General features: G+C 36.2%; 1 protein-coding gene across 9 annotated transcripts in view; it reads left to right on the plus strand.

Moving 5' to 3' along the window:
- Nucleotides 1–17,809, plus strand: part of LOC141556459 (metastasis-associated protein MTA1) — a 610,678-nt gene extending 592,869 nt beyond the window's left edge. For all 9 annotated transcript variants that reach the window (XM_074290601.1, XM_074290600.1, XM_074290604.1 and 6 more), the window contains 3 exons: nucleotides 13,075–13,106; nucleotides 14,933–15,084; nucleotides 15,914–17,809. In XM_074290601.1, the coding sequence (XP_074146702.1) occupies nucleotides 13,075–13,106; nucleotides 14,933–15,084; nucleotides 15,914–16,061 (332 nt within the window). In that variant the 3' untranslated portion in view covers nucleotides 16,062–17,809. The remainder of the gene's footprint in view (nucleotides 1–13,074; nucleotides 13,107–14,932; nucleotides 15,085–15,913) is intronic.
- Nucleotides 17,810–21,481: the final 3,672 nt, after the last annotated feature.

Consider the following 21,481-nt stretch of genomic DNA (forward strand, 5'->3'; position numbering starts at 1 on the left):
TCAAAGAAAAGGGAATGATTGATAATGTCAAAGGCAGACAAGGTCAAGAATGATGAGGATTGAGAAAAGGCTATTCAATTTGACAGTTAAGAGATTATTGTTAAGATAGAATTGAAAGATTGCCTTCCTGCACTGTGGACCTAATTGAGCTATCATAAATATAAAGTGGACCCAGTCATTATAGGTGCATGATTTACCCCTCAGCAGTAGGAGTATAGAGTTGTTTGGTTTGAAGAAGTACAGAAAAATGGAAACAAGAGACTTGAGATAAGATCAAGACGAGAAAGAGAAAAGTGAAGCCAATCAGGGGATCATCTAGGGGAGTAGTAAAGTATAGAGACTAATGATTCTGTTAAGGACAAAGAATAGGTATATGAAGCATAGAGAAAGATGTAATGGTAGATTATAGTCAGATAAAGGAATTTCAGAATTTCCGATCTTTAAAGTAGAACGTTTTTGATGGTAATAGCAAAGTTGTAAACATCTCTTTATATGAGTAAAGTATAGGAAAGGAGTAGGTCATAGCAGTTGAGGAAATAAAAAGGAAGAGTTTTTCAAACTTTGCTGCATTTGATAGTGCTAACCATTTTCTTCAGTTCCATGCTCTCTCTTTGGGATTTTCTATTTATCTGATTATTCTTTTTCTGTCTCTTTTGATGATTCTTCAACCATATCCTATTTCCTAGGTTCTGTCCTAGACCCTCTTCTATCCTCTCTTTTTCTCTGGGTACGTCATCACTCCCATGAGTTTGACATCTTAAATATAGACATGAGACATCTCATGCAGATGATTGCCCGGTTTGTATATCCAGCCCAAATCTCTTGCCTGAATCTCATGCTTTTGGGCATTTCTGACTGAATGTCCTGGCAAAATCTCAAATTCTAAAACTCAAATGTCTAAAACATAGCTCATTATTTTTTTCTCAACCCCTCCTCCATTCCAGATTTCTGTCAAAGGCACCACCATCCTTTCTGTCTCCCAGGTTTGTAACTTCAACATTTTTCAGATTCCTCAGTCTTCTTCACATCCATTCAGTTGTTAAAACTTATTTCAATTTTCATTATCTCTTGTACTTGACCCCTTCTCTCAACTTACTGCAGCTATGCATCATTTCATTTCAGGCTTTTATCTAGATTATTGCAGCAGACTCCTAATTGTCCATTTATAATTGGACAATATTAATCTTTGTTCTAGTTTACTTAACTTGAGTTTCTAAACAGACATCCATGAAGTTTTTTTTTTTTTTTTTTAATACTATTTCAATTTCCAGGTTTTTTGTGTAATCTTTTCTTTATGTGTGAAAAACATTTTTAGACTTGTTCATAGGCCAGAGGAATCTAGGACCCAAAAAAGATTAAGAACCTCAATAGTTTATATAGAAATCCTAATTAATAGTATGTATAGTTGAAGTCATATTCTCTAACTATAATGTAGTTAATATAGTATAAAGAGTAAAATAAAATAATTTTCTTATTCTTTCCTTTCTATCTCCATGCCTCAAGTTTACTGAAATAATCAAGTTTTGTTTTTTTCTCACTTTCTCAAAGTTAGACTAAGATATTTCTCTGCTTCTGTCTCTTCCTCTCCGTCCTTATCTTCCTACCCTGTTCCCACCCTGTCTCTCTTTTCTTTTTCTCTTCCTTTTTTTTCCCTATCCCCTTTCTTTTCCTCATCCCTTCTTTCACCATCATTCAAAAACCTTTTTACCTTCAATGATCACTCTACCATGGTTTTTCAAAGAATATAGTGATTGGAGTTTGTCAGTTCCCAGGTCATCCCTCTTTTCTTGGGGAGTTTAGTACTTTAGTGCCTGACTCTTTTCTCCTCAATTCTCCAACCCTTATTTCTTGCCTCCTAATTCCTTAGTGTCCCAACTCATAATCTACTCTTTCACTCTTCCTCATCCATACAGGATATTCATATTTAGTATCTCCCCAAAACCCACAGATGTTCCACTTCGAAGATCACAAACTCTTGACTGCTATTTGATACTATCTCCTATTTGCTTATCGTTCCATCTTTTCCTAAGTCATTCTTTATCCACATCATGGCTTCCATTTTTCCTTTTCCTCAGGCTGTTGTCTTCTGAGACCATTATCCCTACTATAGCTTGACTTTCCTATTTTCCCAATTTTAACCTTGTAGTTAACCAACTCAATACCATACTATCACCTACTCTCCTATCCTTTGCCCCTTATATCTTGCCAAGGATCACCCTCAGCCTTGAATTACTTCTACAATCTGCTTCTCTGTTTCTGTTTATGTTGAAAAAAGTGAGGCAACTGTACAGACTGAATTCACAAAAAATGAATATCCTCTATCCTCAGCTGAATCCTTACTCTATAGCAAGGCAGTCCTTTTATTCTTCCCTAATAGATTAGCTTTTTTTTTTTTTTTTTTTTTTTTAAACCACAGAACCATTCCAAATCTTATCTTCTCAAGCTTCTACACTTTCCCCTCCTTTTCCCCTCTCATCTGAAGACCTTATCTTACATTCTGCAAAATAGAGGCCCATTTTCTTTACTGCTGTAAAGAGTCTGAACAACTACTACCAAGATCAGTTTCATTATATATGTCCTCCTTTATTTTCTGGTAGCTTTCACCCACTAATCTTTCCCTGCTATCTGTAAACATGGCTAAGTCTCCTTCATCCTTCATTAGATCATATCATCTTCTCAAATAATTATCCTTGCTCTCTCCTCCTTTTCTTAACCAAATTATTGGGGAAGAAGGAAGTGGAGGAGGAGCAGGAGATGTCTGCATTCATTGCCTTTCCCCTCGATTACTTTAGTCCTAGCACATGGACAATTGAAAGGGTTCTCTCCAAAGTTTCCAGTGATCATATTTATGATCTAATCTATGATCTAATGCTAGATCTGATGGTCTTTTTTTCAATTTTCATTCCTCTTGACTTTTCTGCAGTATTTTATAACACTTGACTACTTTCTTCTAAATGTTTTCTTTTTGGGTTTTCATGATACCATTTTCTCCTATCTGATCACTTTTTTTCAGAATCCTTTGCTAAGATGCTCATCATGTTGTTCCCTGGTATACATAGGGCTCAGTCCTTAGTTCTTTCTCTTCTTTTATTTGATGATCTCATTAGCAACTATGATTTCAGATATCTTTTCTTTAACAGTAACTCCCACATTTATATATCTAGCCCCAGCTTTTTTCCTACTAAAGCTCCTGTCCTACTTCATCAATTACCTAAAAACTGAATATCTCATAAGCATCTCAAACTGTCTCAACTTCAAAACCAAAACTCCTTAATTGAACCCTTTTCTGTCAAAGGCACTATCATCTTTCTAGTTTTCCAGGTATACAACCTAGAATTAATCTTGACTCCTTTTAATTGGTCTTCTCTTTCCCTACTCTAGGACATCTTTCATCTTGCTGCCAAAGTGGATTTCCTTAAACTCAGATCTGAACATGTATATTAACCTTTTCAGTAAACTGCACTGGTGGTCCCCTCATGTCTTTAGAATCAAATATAAACTAACTCTGTTTAGCTTTTAAAGCCCTTCACAACCTGGTCTGTTTTTAATATTCCATATATGGTGAAATATCTCATAGAGTACATACTGTATAATATAGTCAGATTGGCCTTTCTATTCCACCACAAATGACATTCCATCTCTTACCTAAATGCTTTTACATTGGCCATCCCTCCATGCTAATACATTCCTATCTCCCCTCTAACGTCTAAAGACGTTTTAGGTTTTTTGGGGAAAAAAATTTTTTTTCAAACAATCTACTAAAGTTTACATAAGATTAGAATTATGTAGATTTTTCCCCCTATTTCTCTCAAAGTTTCTCATTATCAGATTAAGGATAAAATCAACTTTACTGTGTAAAAGCTGTATAGTGTATATAAAACTTTTTCATTAGAGATTGTAAGCTTTATCATGAGAAAAAACCATAGGATATCACACTTTAGTTTCTAATCCAACTCTCTTTTACATATGAGGAAATTTGAAGAGTCTGGGACTGGTACACTGACATAATGGAAAAAAGACCAAATCTGGAACCATAAGACCAAGGTTAGGTTTTAATACTAAATGTGCTACCTATCACCTGTGACCTTGGCCAAAGATTCTTTGAGGCTCAGTTTCCTCATCTATAAAATGAGGTTGGGCAGTATCATCTTCAGGGTTCTTTTCTAATAAAAATTTATAATACTATGGCTTATCCAATATCATACAGCTAGCTAATGGTAGAACCTGCATCCAAATCTTCAGGAATCATAGGGGCCAAAGCCACTATACATAACTCTCCTCAGAGATCATTATACTCATAATTTAAATATGATCTTTTCACTTACACGAACTGATGCTGAATGATGTGAGCAGAACCAGGAGAACATTGTATACAGTAACAATAAAGATTATGTGATGATCAACTATGATGGACTTGGCTCTTCTCAACAAAGGAAGCCTTGGGATGGAAATACCAATCATATCCAGAAAGAAAACTATGGAGACTGAATATGGATGAAGCACAGTATTTTCACATTTTTTGTTTGTTTTTTCTTTCTTGTGGTTTTTTTCCCTTTTGATCTGTTTTTTCTTGCAAAACATGACAAATATGGAAATACGTTTAAAATAATTACATATTATTTTAATCTATATCAGATTGCTTGCTATCTTGGGGAAGGGTGAGATAAGGGAGAGAGGGAGACAAATTTGGAATAACAAAAATGGAATGTTAAAAACAATCTTTATATGTATTTGGAAAAATAAAATACTATTGAGAAAAAAATAAGTGATTTTTTTTCTCTGACTAACCAAAATTTGTCTTATAGAAGAAATGCTATTTCCCTCAATTTTCTACAGAAAATTGGATAGTTTTAAAATTCAGTTTTTCCCAACGAGGGGGGGATATTGAAGGTGAAGCCTTGAAAATAAAGCAGACTAATGACCTGGAAATAATGATGTTTAGTGGAAGAGATAACAGCTTTGAACAGAAAAAGTTGTATTTTTCCAGGTAAAATAGCAATTGTTTCAGTAATGACAATAAACTGATACTGGAAGGGGTTAGGTAGCCCAGGAAATTCTATGGATCACTGTCTAAATCTGAAGAATCATGGGCCCCAATTTTTGAGCTCTATAATTTGACAATATTCTGCTTTACTTGACTTAATTTCTTTTTAATAAATAATTAATTAATAAATGACAACATGATCCAAATACCTGGGCAACTAGATGGCACAATTGATACAATGCTGGGCCTGAAGTTAGGAAGACATACCATATCTTTGTGAGGTTAAATCCAATTGTTTGAGAATTGGACAGTTATTAGTTGTGTGACCTTGGGAAAGACATTTAATTTGCCTCAGTTTTTTAATCTATAAAATAAACTAGAGAATAAAATGGCAAAACTCTTCAGGATCTTTGCCAAGAAAACCCCAAATGGGTACATAAAAAGTCAGACATGAGTGGACAATAAAAAACCTCCACATACCTAACCTTTGTCTCTACCTTAAGTTAAAGGGAATAAAAGGAGTATCCAGTGTAGGGGTAAGACAAAAACTAGTATAGGAGTCAGGTGATATAGAAACTCAAGTACCTAATAGATTTGAAGGCCAAAATAAAGTACTTTAGAATGACAAAATATTGGAAGAGTTAACACCTCAGTGAGAATGATTAAACTATGTTATGGTTGGTATACTTTTTCCTAGAAAAACCCCCAAACTAGTCAGATAACTGAGATATCTTTGAGGTAATTCATAAGCTACCTATTTGCAATGGGACATCAATGGGTTTTTTGTTGTTTTGTTTTGTTTTGTTTTTTAAAGTCACAAAAGGATATGCTCCCTTCTCTAGGTATCATTATATGTAGGACTAGAGAACACCTAATCCCTATCTTCAACCTGCTATTTCAATCGCTGTTGGTACAGGGCTCATAGAACAAGGTACTAGAGGTGTTAAGAATTTATGACTAAAACTTATCTTTAATTGACCATTGTCATACCATGTTTACTGGCAATTAATCATCAACAAATATTTATTAAGCATCTGCTATATGCTAGAAAGTGTGAGATGTTAGGGATACAAAACCAAAAGGGAAACATTTCTTGCATTCAAGGAGCTAAATCTATTATGGGTATAAAAATATGTATAAATATACACAGAATACAAAATAAATGGCAATTTAGAGAGGGAAAGCACTAGGAATAAAAGATGAAAAAAATACTAAGAAATAAAGATTGGAAATAAGCATTAATTCAGCTAGGCACTTTGCAAACATGATTTCATTTGAATTCCACAACAACTTTGGGAGAGGTGCTATCCCCATTTTATACTTTAGGAAATTAAGGCAAACAGAAATTAAGTAATTTGCCCAGATTCATACAGTGAGTAAATCCTTGAAGCTAGATTTGAACTGAAGTTTTCTTAACTTCAGGCCAAATCCTCTATATTCTCTAAGTCATCTAGATAGTTGAGGTAAGGGATCAAAAATAGAACATGGTTATCTGAGTTGAATCTAGATTGGAAGTAAAGAATTTTATATATTTTATTTATTTATTTATTTATTTATTTATTTGCAAGGCAATGGAATTAAGTGACTTGTCCAGGGTCACAAAGCTAGCAAGTGCTGTATGTCTGAGGCTGGATTTGAACTCAAGTCTTCCTGATTCAAGGCCTGGTTCTCTCTACACTATCATTTAGAGAAATAAAAAATTTTAACAGAATGAGGTGAGATAGGAGTGTATTCGCATGGAGGGATGGCCAGTGTAAAAGCATTTAGGTAAGAGATGGAATGTCATTTGTGGGGAATAGAAAGGCCAATCTGACTATATTATATAGTATGTACTCTATGAGATATTTCACCATATATGGAATATTTAAAACAGACAGGTTGTGAAGGGCTTTAAAAACTAAACAGAGTTAGTTTATATTTGATTCTAAAGACATGATTCTAAAAACGTCTTGCTATTTATTGATCCACAGGGACCTATGTCCCTTACAAAGGATCTATAGCCCTTACAATCCCTTACAACCCATGGATTGATTACCTCTAAACTTTAGCCTTTTAATTTTTAAATTTTTTTGTTTTCTCCAGTATGTTTTAAAAAATTTTACATCTGCTTATACATGTACATGCATTTTTTTTTTTACATATTTCCTTGTGAATCATGTTGGGAGAAAAAAATCAGAACAAAAGGAAAACCATAAGGGGAGGGGGACAAAAGAAAAAGGGGAGGGGAGTGAACATAGAATGTATTGATTCATAGTCAGTATCCATAATCCTCTCTCTGGATGCAGATGGTGTTTTCCATCCAAAGTTTATTGGGATTTCCTTGAATCACTAAACTGTCTTTTGTAGTTGTTTATTGCACAAACTTGCTATTGCTGTGTACAATGTTTTTCTCATTCTGCTTGTGTCATTCAGCATTAGTTCATGTAAATCTTTCCTGGCTTTTCTAAAATCAGCCTGTTCATCATATTTTATAAAACAATGATATTCCATTACTTTTTTATGCCAAAATTTATTCAGCTATTCCCCAGTTCATGGGCATCTGCTCATTTTCCAGTTCTTTGTCACCCCAAAAAATAGCTGCTACAAACATTTTTGCACATGTGAATTCTGTTCCCTCTTTTATGATTTTTTTGGAATACAGAGTCAATAATGACATTGCTAAATCATAGGGTATGCATAATTTGATAATTGTTTGGGCATAGTTCCATATTGTTCTCCAGAATGGTTGGATTAATTCACAATTCCATATCCCCTCCAACATTTATTGTCATCTTACCAGTTGTACCTCAGAGTTGTTTTAATTTGCATTTCTGTCATCAATAGACTATAGATGATTTTAACTTCTTTATCTGTTTATATTCTTTGACCATTTATCAATTGGGGACTTACATTCTTATAAATTTGACTCAGTTCTTTATGCATTTTAGAAATGAGGCCTTTTTCAGGAATACTGGCTTTAAAAAAATTTTTCCCCCAGCTTTCTGCTTCCTTTCTAATCTTGGCCACATTGGTTTCATTTGTGCAAAAATTTTTAAATTTAATGTAGTCAAAGTTGTTCCTTTTTGCATTTCATAATGTTCTCTAGTTCTTTTTTGGTTATAAATTCCTCCTTCTCCAAAGATCTGATTTGTAAACTATCCCTTTGCTCTCCAAATTTGCTTATAATATCACTCATTAGGTTCAGATCATGTATCCATTTTGACCGTATTTTGGTATTGAGTGTAAGATTTTGGTCTATGCTGCCACTTAACTTGAATCTACTCTGAATTTCCTCTTTCCAATTAAATGATAAATTCTGCTTTTACAAGTGATTCAATAGGACCTGCTAATCAGGAATAATCATGAGTCTGGTTCCCATCTTAATTATTTGTGCCTAGAAACATCTGAGAACAGACTATAGAAGGGCAGAGGCTACAGAAAACTTCCTAGAAAGCTTGGGGAAAACTGATAATAGTGAGAGCAAGAACCATGCTGGTTCAGCACTTGATTTCTGGAATAGAATTTCAGTCTTCTTAAAGTTTCTAGAAGAGTTTAGATTTGATAGGATATTTCCCCCAACATAGCAGAGCAGTAGCTTAATTTACTTGTCTAAAATTCAGGTAGTTAAATTCAGCCTCCTGGAGATAGATATATAGGTTATATACACACATCAGGACATATAGATATAGTTAATGTGAGAGTGTGTGTGTGTGTGTGTGTGTGTGTAATCTATATCATTTCCAGGAAAAAATATATATAATCTATATCATTCCAGAGAGAAGGGTATGTATGTGTATAAAATCTCTGGTATCCCTAGGAATGATCGACAGTAGAAACAGAGATAACTTCTCAGAGACTATAATGGAGTTTTTTGTTAATAGAAATGAGGCTGGCAATATTTCTTCTGGTAATTCCTGGGATGTCATCTTCAGTCTCCTTTCCTACTATGAGGTCACTGAATACTCTTCCCATCAGAAGGGAAGCTCCACATATGATCTGACTTTTATAGCTGGTCCCAGAAAAATGTTCTGTAGGCATTTTTGATAAAGCAATGTAATCTATTTTCATCACTCTGTCTTGGTTCGGATTCTAGATAAGTACAGGCTTGCTGAGACACAGTAACTGCTCTCCATGAAACACCAAACAGGTTGTTTATGGAGACAGAAATCCACAGTGTGAGAAGTTGATTTTGTATGATTTGTCTTACAAAGTTTAATTAAACTGTGTTTGACTTCACTGGGGAGAGTGGCTCTTTGATGTTTTAAAATAATCTTTTGAGACATCTTCAGATGCCCTATAGAATCAAGTCCCTAAAACATTTGATAGCCTTTAACTTTTTTGAAGATTATATAAATGTTGTCTCATGATTTAGTAGTCATTATTTTCCATAATGATAATGAGCTTCCATTTCTCATTTGAACTATCTTTAGGACAGATTGTTTATTATTTCATTTTACAAAGTATTTTAACCAGAATCATTTAATCTGATTTAAATTTTTTCAATATGACTTTCTAACTTACTAGTTTTTAATCTCCCCTAACCTTGATCCTTGAATATTGTTTCGTGTGCTGGTGTGCTGGTGCTCTGCCTTCGCAGAGAATTGTTAGGTAGGAATTAATTTCTGGATGGATAGAAATATAGGAATAAAGGAGAGATAAGGGAACAGAGCTGAACTACACTGTGCCATATGTACTCTTTACCCTGAGATAGAAAGTTGTTTTGGGGTCTTTTCCTGGTCTTGCCAGCCCAGCCAGGTTTGCGTGATGGACTTTGAAAGTGAATATACCTAGGAACAGGAGCATGTTAATTTAGTAAGAGATCTGGCCTAAAATATAGTTCTGCTATCCTTCTCTTATTAAAGTTTTTAATCCCAAAAGAGCTAGTAAAAGATACATGTTGTTGTTACCTGCTTTTAAAACTTGTCTCTGAGTCCTTTATCCCAGCTGAGCTTCCTATACTAACTGAGCATCATCAGAGTGATCCTTAGAGTCACACTAGTTAGCTAACAGAAATGAAAGAGAGAAGTCCCAATCCTTTTTTTTCTTCTCCCCACCCTCCCTTCAATGTCACACCATTGTCTTCAGATTCTCTGGATTTTTTTTGTTTTTTTGTTTTTTTAATGCCAAGAGTTGGAAAGCCTGAGGTTCTGAGTCCCAAATCCTACAGATAGATCCTGGAGTCTCTTGTATATGATTGGACCTGGCCTTTTTCAGAATAGTTGGAAACTGGATAATGTCAAAGCTTGCTATTTTGGTGTTCGGTGAAAATATTCATTCCAGTGTCTCTAAGGGCCAAAAGCTGAAAATTTTCTATGGATGAAATCTCTCCTAGAGGAATCAATGTGACCAAAGTCAGAGGTAGTTTGCTTTTCATTTTTCAGAGTGTTAATATTTCTCACTTCCTTAAAAGACTTAATTTGTTCAACCTTGTGCGAACTCTTCTTTGGCAGCTATTTCCTCATTTTCTAATGCCTAATGAATGCTTTGTGAAAATAGACATATTGATGGATCCTGATTAATAGATTTTTATCTTGAAATAAATCAATAATTAAATCTAGTCTTTCTCAAGTAAGCTACTGGTATGTATTTACTTATGATCACCTCCCTTCGCATGGAGTGAAAGTGGCTTTCATTCTGCTTCTCTGTAACTGACTCCATTGGGACATTGAACTTTGTTCCCTACTAGTCACAGATCCTTTGGGTAACATTGAGCTTTTTTTTTTTTTCCTTTTCCTTTGCCTATATGCCAATTTGATAGGAACATACTTAGGTAAGTAATTTACAATTACATTATCATGCTTGTTTTGCATTCACTCTTTTCTATTAAATTGCCCAAAGGGCCAATGGGAAAAAAAACATCCTTCCAAAGATCCCTTCCTAGGTATAGTCTAAAGTGACACTGATAAACCTAATTTATCCCCTAATTTTTTCCAGAAGAGGACTCATTCTTTATTTTCCGAATCTTGGTATAGTTAGACACTATATTTAGCATTTAGGTTTCAAATCCTATACTGTCACTCATTAAATGACTTCAAACAATGATATTTTATTCTTCTGGGCTTCAGTTTCCTTATTTATAAAATTAGATTTTTTTATATATATTAAATGATTCCTTCCAACTTTAAATCTTATGATCCCATAAGATATGTAGAAGAAAACAGAATACAGCAAATCACTAAGGACTAAAGAAAACCATTCTCTTCCTATCTCAATGCCTACAAGCTAAAGAATGAGGCACAGTATGACTGACCCTTGTGATCAACCAGTTTAGGTTTCAAAACTGCTTCATTATAATCTATCTTAGGGTAAGTGAGAGCCAGGAAAAAACTAACACAGACAGATATTCTTTTCCCAGCAGTGAGACCACTGCTGAGGGAAGCCGTAAGGAGTGTGTATGATAGCCAATGAATGTTATATCTTACATTGAAGTATTCATTTTTTCTATATTTAATTCTTCAGGGACTCATGAATTTTTTTTTTTAGGCAAAATAAAAGTAAGATTAAATACAGGATATTCAGCATTAATGTGTTATCTATCTATGTTCTGTAAAAGTTGCTGTAGCTTTTAAATTTTCCCAGTAGCCATCCTCACTCTCCATCTTACCCCGACTCTTTCTACATTCATCTTGGGATGGTCTTTTGGCCAATTCTACCTACTTTTCAGAGAAGCTCACTTTGTAGTTCAACAGTTTAAATCTTAGGGCATCAAATAGAGAAATTCCTACTCCATTAATTGAGAAGGTTCAAACTCTGTTGTCCCCACTATTGACAATTCAGAACCCTATTCTTTAGTGCCATAGAGTCCCTTTCTCCTCCAGGCCTTGTACTTTCTGTCCCTAACATAAGTATATTGGTAGGATTTGGCCACCTGCAGTTACAACATCCACTTGTATGCTAATGTATACATTGAATGTTAGCAATCTACTTCCCCAAACCAAGTTTCAGGTTTCTTTCAGGGAATTCTCTTTTGAATAGAACATTTTGTGTTGACATAGATAACATAAAGGATGATAAGACAAGTTAGTTATGAGTAATGAGCCATCTATAATCCTGGGAAGTTGTGGGCAAGAGATTATTATGAGCCAGAACTCTGGTTAATACCCTGGCTTCCCCTCATCTTCCCTCTCCTTTTATGGCAAAGGAAGGAAGGGCAGGGCCTGTTTGGCAGACGTGGGGACATCTACCTTTAGTCAAAAATAATGGAGTTCACGGTAGCCCATAGGATGTGTGGGTGGTACTTGAGTATCAAGATGAAAATGGCCCCCCCAAAAAGTAAGTTCAGTTCAGAATTCCCCAATGTGAAATCATTGGGTACTTATGCCTTCAAGAACTTTACATTTCAAAGTTGATTATTAAAACTTTATTAAGGGCTAATTTGCCTGGGCCTTAGGAAAGAAGTCAGTCATCTTTATGTAGATCAATTTACAAGAACTCATGCTCATTCTCTGCTGTTTATTTTTGGTATTTATTTATTTGCTTATGGTTGCTCTATTACTCTGTAAACTCCCCTCCCTATGTTCTGTAAAGTGTACCCTGGAATCGAAGGAACAGACAGTGCAGAAAGGCAACTATTGATTCCCAGAAGCAAAGAAATATGACTGTCAGAACTTTTCTATCATCTGAATGAGCCAAAAGCTAGGCCCTAGAGTAATTTCCTTACCTGATAATGGAGAGAAGTTGTGCCATCCTGAAAATCTGAGAGTCTAGCTTGATCAGAAGTTTACTTTGCCATTAACTGGATAGGATCATAGTTTCCCTTTTTTTTTCCATCCAAGACTAATACCAATTCAGCTTGTCTCAAATATGCAGGAATTTGGCTGTAGCTTGAAAGTAGTATTCTTTTTTCCTTAAGTTTGTTACCCTTACATCACCTAGACCCAAAATGTGTGCCTCAGAGACAGTGATTTTTCCCATTGAAAACCTTGAAAACCTGGCTCTCCATCATATAATCAAGTTGATTACCTTAATTCATGGTGCCCCATGCAAGGGGTTTGCTAGTCAAGGAAAGAAGCATAAATTTAAAATATTGCAATTTTTTTTTATTCTGTATAATTTTTGTCATGGAAGAATTTTGATATCTTACAAGCTGTATTCTCTTTCCTGTTTGTTAGGACTGGCTAACCATGGACCAACCAGACAAATGGTAAGAGAGAGAAAACTCTGCCTGTGTCTAAATAGCTTCTGTGAAAGCCTTCTTTATCACATACCTCTTAATTGTGTACCCTTTCAAAGAGGCTTGGGTAGCTTTTCTGTTTATCTGCCTGTTCCAGACATATAGAGATATCACTTTTAAGAGTTTATTTAGGAATTCTCCTTTGAATGGAACATTTTGTGTTTCCATAGATAACATAGGGGATAAGACAAGTTAGCTATTAGTATTGAGCCTTTAGGCTTTAGGATTAGGATACAAACCAGGCTCCAGGTTAATTGATGTGGGAAGATGTCTGCTGAGAATAGATCTTCATTGAGTAAAAATATGAGCAGAGAACAGAAGTAAATAATCAGTCTATGGCATTGTAAAATAGTACCAGAGATGCTGTTCAGACTTAAGCTCTGTCCGTTATCACTGTGTTTTGGTATTTACCTATGTGATCATGGGACTCTGAAATTTCCCCCACCTCCAACTACCCAAGTCACGATATCATTTTCCATGATCTATGACTAATGGCTTTGAATGATCATCTACTACACAACTATCTCTCCCTACCTCCTCCTACTACACAACTATCTCTCCCTACCTCCTCCTATTGTGTATATTATTTCACAGTCAAAAAAAAGCCCCATGAGCTAGATAAGCTGTTAGACTTAAAACCATTGTGGAATTTGAATGGGAAGTGAGTGAAAAGGCTTCATTACAAACCATTTTGCTATCTCTGCTTCTGAAGGGAACTGGCTTTTTTTTTTTTTTTAAATCTGGCGACTAATGCTCTGAAGTCTTTTGGGTTTAAAAGAGCCACACCCTAACTCTTGGCCGAGTTAAAAATATGCTTCTTTGGTTTGGGGAACATTCTTGAGATGCCAACCAGAACACAGTGTAGGGTATGCCAAGGGAACAGCAAACACGGGCAAATACGGGTGGATCGAGGCATAGAGCTGTCCACTTAACCCTAATCAGAAATCAGGGACAATAAAAGCTTTCCTTTCCTGATATAACCTAAAAATATTTTCTTTACAATATCAGTATTATGTTAAACCCTGTTTTCCAGGTTAACATTGATTCTGAAAATCTGTGACATAGTTGGGGTTGGAGAAAGAAGTGCTTTTATTTCCTTGATTAAAGGGAAGACAGTTAAGTTGTGCTGTTGACATGAAAAAACATTCCCTTTTGACTTAGTTGTATAAAAAAAAATTATTGGATGTCCTTGTAATCACAATTTGATAAATATTTGATAAGAAGAATGTCCTGGAAAGTATAGTATAACTTAAAAGTTGCCAGCAGCATTCATATAATGTACAGCAAGATACTGTAAAGCGGCAAAATTTGGATTTTCTTGTTTGGAAGTACATCTGTATCCCCTGCCTTTCATGTACATTTCCCTCCCTCAGTGACTACACTATAATGAGAGGGATACCATTTCTTAAAGCATGGCAAACCTCCTGAAATTATAAGGATCAGATTTCTCTTAGGCTTAACTAGATCTCAAAGAAGAATTATAAGTTATCCTGATATCCTGGAAACTACTTAAAATCTTTCTTTTATATGTGAGTGAAGGAAGAAAAGGATGGGGTGAAGAAGTAATTTTTATGACTGCTTTGTTTCCTTCATCAACTTCTGAGGTGATGCTTTCCTACTCTGTCTTCAACCTCTGAAGTCAGTTATGGTTAAGATGCTTCATTTAGCCATATGGTAAAATTGTGTCTGGAACAGTCAAGAACAGTCAGTCACTCCTTTTCTCCTTTATATATGTCATCTACAAGTGCAAACTGATCATTGGCTACATAGTTATAATCTCTTATGTATTATGTCAGGGACCAAGCCGAAACTTGCTACTCAATGGGAAATCCTACCCAACAAAAGTCAGATTAATTCGTGGTGGATCCCTACCTCCAGTGAAAAGGAGGAGGATGAATTGGATTGATGCTCCAGATGATGTGTTTTACATGGCCACAGAAGAAACCAGGTAGGACAGGGGGCTTACTTCAGTTCCAAATGGGGCCCTCCATTCTCATTATTTATAATTTATGAATGGAGTGGGTTATTTTCTATTACCTTATAAACATTATTGAAAATAGTATTTGTGGGGATAAATGGGCCTTTCTGCATTTCCGCTGAATGAAGTCTTTCGATACAAAGGATTTCAGTTTATATCCCAAAGAAAAACCTTGTCCAATCCCTATTCCTTTTCTCCTTCCCCTACCTTGAGCCTTTCCTCTGGGAACCCTGAATAGTAGGATTGTATGAGTGCTCTATAGACTAGAAAAGTAAATTTAAAAAGATAAAAATAAAGATCTGAATTAACCTGTAGACTTTACCTCCAAGACTTTGAAAAGGATTTGAGGCCAGCATTTCCAAATCAGCTGATGGTTGATCTGAAATAAGATTGTTACAATCTGCTCTGATCAGTTTGACCATCAAAGATGTTCTTCAGAGAGGCAACAATATATAGTAGAAATGACGCTAGATTTCAAATTAGAAGAAATGTGTTCAAGTCCTGGCTGTCATACATACTGACCTTTCTGAATCCTCAGTGCCCCATCAATATAGATAATATCACTCTCTCTGTCACAGAATCATGAAGAAAACTCTTTGTAAGCCATGAAGCATTACACAAGTGGGAGCTGCTGTTATTATTTTTTAAAGCTACGGTCTTCAAAAGACTAACTTACTTTTCTTCTTCCAGTCCTGAAGGACTCCAGTCCTCAGGAAAGACCAGAATTTTGAAAAACAGCCTTTCTTTTGTAGGGGGATTTACTTAATAAATATTGTGGCTGTTTGTTCTGCATTTGTAGGAAAATAAGAAAGTTGCTTTCATCTTCTGAAACAAAGCGAGCTGCCCGTCGCCCTTACAAGCCCATCATCCTTCGACCAAGCCAATCCCTACAGCTCAGGCAGCAGCCCCTGCCAGTGAATGAGGAACCCATCATCATTGAGGACTAGCAACCCTTGGGCCCTTCAGACCAGCTTCCCATCCTGACTGACCCTCTGGAACTCTTCTGGATTTGTTCAAAAGACATTTTTTCCACTGCCTTGATGAGGCACTGAAGAGGGGAGAATTTGCAAAGCACTGATTTGCATATTTTAATCCCCTTAAGGAACTTGATTACTTCTGTGACCATAAACAGCTTTTGCCTGTGCACTCTCATTCTTTATCTCTTCTACCCCTTTCTCTTTTCCTCCCTATCTCTTATATCTTATATTATTTCCTTTTATCTTTCTGTCCTCTCCCCCTCTCTTTTTCCTTTCTCCTCTCTCACTTCCCTCTCCCTCTTTCTCTCCTTCCCATTTTTTTTTCTTTCTCTTTCTTTTAGCTTGTATACTCTTCTTCTCTTCCTCCCTTTTTCCTACCACTTCTGTTTTTATTTTTGGGTAGCCTCCCCTTTCCTGTTTTTCCCTTCCACTGGCAGAGGACCCTGTTCTTTGTGTGGACACATTGGAGAAGAATTGAAGTTTAACTTATTCAGAGAATACAGAACAGTCATATTTAGCTTTCTGTTTACTTTTTGGGTGGAGTGAAGACTTGGAATCTTCTTTTGTGTCACTCTTGGAGCTAGCACTGTTGGGCCTCTGCTTCCATGAGGCTGTGTTGTAAGATTTTGTTCTATTCTGTTGAAGGTGCCATTTTGTTTTATTTTTATTATCTTTTTTGTAGATGAACTTGAGACCTGTAACGCTTATATTTGGAATATTAGAATCAGAAAAGCCAACAGCAAGTTCAGCTAGTTGTCTTGGGTCTGTCCCTTTTCTTTTCAATAATTTTTGTATTCAAACAGAACAAAAAAGAAGTCCAAATCTTTCTTATCTCTTTAGCACCAAAATTAGCCCCTCTGCTTGGCTCCCAGAACACCTGTTACAAACCCAGGAATCTTGGCAATATGCATGTTCTTGCCTCTGTGGGTTTATAGTGGAGAATGCTGAGAAGTGAGAATATTCAGTTATTCGCTTCTCCTACAGAGGGGTCAAGAGGCTAGGCCCTAAGTCTCTGACTTAATGACAACTGATGTCCTAGCACAGGCCAAGGACAGAGGAGCAGCAGTAAAAGTCATATATTACTTAGCCCCATTTTTCTAATTCCCCTTCAACACCACGACCACTAAATCCAAATTTTAGAGAACTTTGGACTTGACTCAGCATCAGTATTTTGAATACAATGTCCTTAGATTAGAGGACCCTGGCTTGTTAAGCTACATTACTGAACAATTTCCATTTTGGAAGGAATTTAATGTTCAATTGGATTTTAATTTGAACATAGCTTGTCTCCCAAAGTCATGTCTTTTCACCAGAACCTGTTTGTGTTTCAGGTTTTCATATCTTCTGGCCTTGTTCTGTATTTGAAGGCCTGCCTGGTTTTTCTCTTATGTCTCCTCTATGTGGGGCATTTCTGAACAAAAGAAAAAAGAAATCTCTACTGTGTTTGAACAGATGTAAACTCTCATTTGCAACGTGTGTTGACTTGTACATGCCCCTGCCTCTGACAGACAACGCATGGAATAAAACCCTTAATCATTCCTGCCTATTGTGTGGCCATGTGACAGACCAGGGGACCCCTCTGTTGAACCCACCCTAGGTGATAAGGTTTGCTGTCCGCTGGCTACGTCAGGCACGTGGAAACCCTGCGGCAAAAGACAAGACATTTCCGTTCCCTTCCTTACAGTACAAATAAATCCACTAATGGAGCTTTTGTGAAATGGTTGTTGTCTCTGTTTGACAGTGTTAAGGTACAGCGAGAAAGAAGAAAGGAAGTAAGTTTCCTGTCTTCCCTATGTTTAGTGGGTATGGGGAAGTCAGAGATTAGAGTGCCAAAGTCTGACACTGGCTTGATATATTTATAGTCCAAATTTTGGGAAAGTTTCATATTAAGCTCATTATAGTATAGACTAGGAGATATTGTCCAAATAATTTGGCATGATGAGTGAGTGATCTGTGAAGCAGTAGGAACAAAGGAATGGCATACAGTCATTTCCACAGTGCCTAGATGAAGGCAGCATGAATACTGATTGTGGAGTCCAAAAACCTCAAGTTCTGCCAGCTCTGCTACTTCTGTGGTATGAAACCCTGAATGAGTAATTTAACCTTTCATGCTGGTAAGTGATAAAATCTTTGTCACAAGATGTTTAGATGAAAAGCATCTTATAAATTTTATAGTGCTATATGAATTATAAACTTAGCAAAAAAGAGAGGGAAGGAAAGAGAAAAGGAAGGAAGGAAAAAAGGAAGGAAACATGTGGAATTAGAATTTGAAGTTCGTAGCTAAAAAGAGAGAAAAAAGAATTTTCCAACCCCTCTTTTCCCCTCTCCCCCAATCTAGAACAAACAGAAAGTTAATTGTTACAAGCAAGCTTGTTTGGTTAGGTTATATTATGTCATTGATAATGCCAGAGTTAAGGATTCAATCTCAGACCCAAGAATGAGCATTTCATAAAGAAAATTTCTCAGCCCTATCCAGCATTCTCCACATGTCCTATCAGATACATCTAGGAGCATACAGACTCTCCAAAAAACAAGAATAGATGAAGAGTGGGATGGGGAAGAAGAAAGGAAATTTTCCACACAGAGAAGTTAGAAATAGGAGTGTCTTTCAAAATTCATATATGATGCAATAACAAAACATGTTTGGAAAAAGAAGAGCCTGAAGAGGTCTCATCACATAGTCCAACTTCTTAAATCAATTTAACAAATGGTTCTCAAATATCTTAAGTATAAGGAACTGTGTTAAGATTTCTACCTAGTACAGAAATCCTTTCTTTTTGTATCCTCCCTGAAAGATTACCATCAATTTGAATGCATCTAGGGATGAGTTATCTTATATTCCCCAGGGAAATAAAGAAGCTTTGTAGAGTGGAGTCCCAGTTCCTCCTGGGTGGAGAATGGGTTAGAGGAAAACAAAGAAAAGCAAGAAATTTGGTATGGTAATGCTTTGTTATGACAGTGATAGTTTATCCTTGGGTCTTTAATGAGTGATGCAACCATCTCATCTGCCCATGTACACAATATACGGGTCTCAGACTAACAACATTCCCAGTAATTCCCCAGTTCTACCATGAATTGATGCTTGCAAAGAAACAAGTAACCTTTTTCCAAGGGAGACCCATTTCCACAGCTCTTTAGGACTATTATCTGCTAGCTTTCTCTCCCATTATTTGTATTATTCCTTGCCTGTCAGTCAGAATGCCCTGTTACAGTGGACCATTGGATTCAGACCCTTTGCCAGACCAGATGTGTAGAAGATCCCTACTGGCTAGCCTTGTTATGTTTCTACCCAGGTGTTATGGGGCTTCCATGAATATATATAGATAGGCCCTGGGTTTCAAAGTTGGAAAGGCTTCACAGCTTTGCCTAATGGCCACCAGATGGCACCAACTTCACCTTTGACAAGTTAATTCAGGGGCCTTGGTATCATCAGTTTATGTGAATGAAGGCATGAGAGTATTCAATCTAGAAAAACAAAGACTTAAGGTTAACATGATTTCTGTCAATATCGTAGGACTGTTACACAGAAGGAAGTCATCTGAGGAGAGAATAGTGAATTACAGAGTAAAATTCTGATTGGCTATAAAAATAGAATAAGCTGCTTCAGTAATAAGTTTCTCATCTTTGGAGAAGTCAGTTGGCAGCTTTAGTTCACCTTTAATAGTATATTTAAAGGACAATAGACTTATTTTAGGAGGCCTATAGTCTAGAACAGCCCTTCCCCTCTCTGAACCTGTCCCATCTGTATCAAAAAGATGATTGAAATGCATTTTTAAAAGTACATTTTATGAAAAAGAAGGCCCTGGAAACCTAGGGAAAATCAGAAAGTTGTACACCATGCTTGTGAAACACAAGTAAAAAGCATTTGAGCAGGACTGAGGGACCTGCCAGTTGGTCTTTAAATGTGAATACAAAGTCTAATCATAGTAGACCCTAGTAGTTAACCTGAGTGGAGAACTATATAGCAAGTTCTGCTAAAAATAGAAAGAAGTGGTCTTGTGTTCAGAGCCCAGAGTTGAGCTCCAACAAATGGCCAAGCAATGCTAATCTCAGTAAAGATAAGATAGAAAGGAAATCCAGCGTAGTTGGATATGAACTAAATGGCCTGGTCACAACCTGAGGCTCCTAAAGGTTTCTAGATTTTTAAGATCATAGATAATAGAATATAGAAATATGCTCTTGAGAGGTTTTTTTTTTTTTAAATTCTCATTCCATCTTTCCCATTCTCTAACTTCTGCAACAGGACTTTAAACTCCCCAGCAGAAAAATGAGTCCAGGTCCCCAGAGACCACCACAATCTCCAGGGTAGGGGAAACTGATGTTTCTTTATGTCATAGATTGGCTGGACAAAAGACATCATCAAGGAAAACCCTTGTTCCAGAAAGGCTATTGTGTTGAAGCTCCAAGATTAGCTAAATTTAGAAATTTGGGCAGAAGGCAAAGATCCATTTTAAGAAGGAGCTGATGCTCAAGGAAGTTGATGTGATTGAGGCCCAAGACTGCTGCATCCTATCATAATGGAAAAAAATCAGTCAGAGTTAGGAGATTGGATCATGTGAAGTCTCAACATTTCATTGTGCCACTGGGCAAGTCATCTCATCTCTTTAAGGCTGTTATCCTTCCATAACAGTCCATGTTCTACATATTGCTCAGTACTATTGAGAGCAAAATACTTTGTAAATCATAAAAGGTTTTTTTTAAGTTTTTAATGACTCACCCACAGTCTTACCTTTTAAATTTCTAGTCCTCCATAGAGATTGATGCTAACCCCTTAGGTCAAAGTTCCTGTCCTGCATTGGCCTTTGACAATGAAAATGAAGGATCTTAAATGAAGAATCTTAAACCTCCAGTGGACTTGGTAAGATCTTAGCCAAGATTATATGAAATTGTGGAGCAATCCCCTTAAAGTGTTCCTTCCCTAAAAATTTTCTATATTTCTCATGGTGCTGTGCCATGGGGTTGGTGTGGGACTGAAATATTTATTTCAAAATCCAGAAAGATTCTGCTAGTTCAAGAACTTTGGTAAGAAACACTAGTTTATGTTCCCTTTCTTGTTCAACAGTTACTAAGTCGCTGTGATGAAGTCAGTCTTATTCAAATATCTTTTTGATTTGGAAGCTCCTAATTAATCTATAGTCTTATACTCCCCCTTTTTTTGTAGTTCACAGTCTCTCATTTATGGTTGTAAAACAGCAGCACACATGCTCTTTTTCTTGAATAACTCACAGTTTTTCAAGTATTTCAGTGTGAACTTAAGCCTTCAATCCTAAATCAGTCCACTATGTGTTGTTTGTTATTTTGCTTTTGCATGCTATTTCCTCAAAAGAAGTTAAATTGTTCAGATTTAAGAAATGCTACTTAACACTTCTCAAACTTGTTCAGATAGGAGT

This window comes from Sminthopsis crassicaudata, chromosome 2 (genome assembly GCF_048593235.1).
Source record: "Sminthopsis crassicaudata isolate SCR6 chromosome 2, ASM4859323v1, whole genome shotgun sequence".
NCBI lineage: Eukaryota > Metazoa > Chordata > Mammalia > Dasyuromorphia > Dasyuridae > Sminthopsis > Sminthopsis crassicaudata.